This window comes from Carlito syrichta, unplaced genomic scaffold, assembly GCF_000164805.1.
Source record: "Carlito syrichta isolate Samal-C Ts95f unplaced genomic scaffold, Tarsius_syrichta-2.0.1 Scaffold303117, whole genome shotgun sequence".
Lineage (NCBI taxonomy): Eukaryota > Metazoa > Chordata > Mammalia > Primates > Tarsiidae > Carlito > Carlito syrichta.
Genome location: NW_007247213.1, coordinates 25698 through 28256, shown reverse-complemented (window position 1 = coordinate 28256; position 2559 = coordinate 25698). Strand labels below are relative to the sequence as shown.

The 2559-nt window shown below is 53.7% G+C and overlaps 1 protein-coding gene across 1 annotated transcript in view; it reads right to left on the bottom strand.

Moving 5' to 3' along the window:
- The window catches only part of LOC103260112 (cilia- and flagella-associated protein 46-like), a gene marked incomplete at its 3' end in the record, with an annotated part of 70512 nt that overhangs the window by 42275 nt on the left and 25678 nt on the right, over window positions 1–2559 (bottom strand). Inside the window, exon 10 of the mRNA XM_021712183.1 lies at window positions 1932–2030. Coding sequence (XP_021567858.1) covers window positions 1932–2030 — 99 coding nt within the window. The remainder of the gene's footprint in view (window positions 1–1931; window positions 2031–2559) is intronic.

Below are 2559 nucleotides of genomic sequence, written 5' to 3'. Positions count from 1 at the left end.
ACAGAGTGAGACTCCAACTCAAAAAAAAAAAAAAAGAAAAGAAAAGAAAATGTCTCAAGGCACCTTTTCTAGAATGGAGTGCCTGCCCTTACAAGATATACTTAAAAGACGTACTGGTTCTCTGACACTCATGGCTCAGTCTGCCTCCCACTGATTCATCAAAGCCCGCTTATTTCTTGATTTCGTGTATTTACGGGGCCTGTGCCCCATTATGTTTTCAACCCACAGAAGTCTCCTCTGGTTTGTGCTGCACATGCTCTTCCCGGCCGAAAGGCTCAGGCCCGGGATTTCAAGACCCGTGGAACTGGTCTCCCCACGCTCCCACCTTCCTCACACCCCTGGGGCCACTCCGGGTGACCTACGTTTGCCTGGCTGCATCCCCACAACCTCAGGCTCCCGACACCCGGCTTCACCCTCGTGCTGCTCCTGGGCCTTGGGGTGAGCCCACACCTGGGATGAAGGACCCCCTCGTGCTGCTCGGCTGCCCAGTCCCTCCCGTCCTCATGAAGCCCTGCCCGGCGCCTCTGCAGTCCTAGGCAGACAGAGGCATGGCGAGTGCAGCTGTGTGGTCCACACTGCCACAGTCACAACCAGCCTCGACTCGGTCTCCTGATAGAACGTGGCAGCCAGAGTGTTCCCTATGAAGCAGTTTTCAAACACGTGCCTACCACGAGTGAGGCACCAGCACGTGGCAGGCCGCAGTCAAGCTCTACCTGGAGAGGTTCAACACCATGAAGGCAGGTGTGCCCCAGCAAATCCACAGGGAACACACGCACCTGCCAGCAGGCAGCAAACAGGGGAGGAGGAGCTGGGCTGAGATCAGGCCTGTCCAACGTGGGGGCAGGGAAGGCCTCCCTGGCCTCTCCTCCTCACCTGACCGTCTTCACATGCCTCCGGCTCCACGGAGGCCAGGCCTATGAACAGCCCAGCTGGCAGGGCTGAGGTGAGGGTTCCCTGGGCCAACCCTGGCAGCACCCTCCTTGGTTCCACATCAATGCTACTTGCCATTATGCTGCTTCAATCGATTTTTTGCTCTTCTATTTAATCTGCAAAATTCTTACTGAAGAATCATCTAAAATGATTTCTAGATCCCCTTTCTGGCAGTGGCTGTTACCCCAGATCCTACTGTCTTAAGTAAACAGAAAACAGAGTTAAGTCAAGTTCACGCCATTGGCGATTCTCTGCCAGCCTAGGTTGAAGCTGCCTCTTCAGTAACTGTGGACTGGGACACTCCAAAAAATCCTGTGTTTCCAAACAGGGCAACTGAGGAAGTAAGAGCAATTTGGCGAGCCCCTGACACGCCCTTCCCACCCACCCCGGGCCCCATGATGACGTCACAGCTTTGTCCCTCAGGTCCAGGACCAGCAAGGCCAACGGCTAAAGCAGGTGGGAACTTCTGGCATTCACCATTGGATGCCTTCCTGGACATACGTTCGGTTGACTGAGAGCCCTCTTGGGGACAGGGGAGGTTACCGCCTAAGGCAAGTGTCACCAGGGTGTGTGGAGACTGGGTGGGCAGCTCCACACAGGCTGCAGGAGGGTGTGGCCCAAGAAGCGTCATGGCCCAGCCCTGCCCAGTGCAACACTGCGTGGCCCCAACCCCCGGTGAGGCTGAGGGAGCCCAGGGAGACATCAGGGACTGTGAAGGAGGACGGCTGGCTCTGGCGCCCCAGGTGCCACCCAGGTCGCTCGTGTCCCTGCAGGGAGTCTGTGTCATCGCCTTGTTCGCAGGTGGGGAGATAAGGCCCTGGAGACCAGGCCTGGCGCCTGCAGTCGCACGAGAGCAGGGGCAGGGCCAGGGTGAGTCTGGCAGTGGGGGCCAGGCCACGTCCCCTGCGCCCTCAAACCTGGCACAGACTCGGCTCTCATCAAGTTGTAGGACATCTGCAAAATAATGCAACACGCACCCTGACTCCTGTTTAAGGACTTACCTCAACAGCTGCTCGGATATAGAGTGTAATTTTATTTTCGAGTCTTAGAGCTTCTAATTCACACTCCAGACATTCGATTTCAATCAGCTTCCCCAGATCCTGTAGATACAGTTTTTGTACACATAGAGATTTTTATCCATGTGTACAAGAAGAAAAAAGCAATCATGAGCATTCATTAACTTCAAAGACCATTTAAAAATACTGCTAGGGGCCGGGCTCGGTGGCTCAGCCTGTCATCCCAGCACTTTGGGAGGCCGAGGCAAATGGTTTGCCTGAGCCCACGGATTCGAGACCCACCTGGGCAACTTGGCGAGACCTCGTGTCTAACAATAAATCAAAAATTAGCTGGGTGTGGTAGCGTGCACCTGTAGTTCCAGCTACTTGGAAGGCTGAGGTGGAAGGTTCGCTGGAGCCCAGCAGGTTGAGCCTGTGGTGGCCGGGAGTGTGCCACTGCACTCTAAACTGGGCGACAGAGTGAGACGCCAACTCAAAAAATAAAACATAAAAATACTACTAGGTAGAATTTCAAAAATGCAAGCCATCAGATAATATAAATGTATACATGATGCAAAGGTTTAAGTGAGAAAGCTAATTTTTCTTTCTTTTCTTTTTTTTTTTTTTTTTTTTG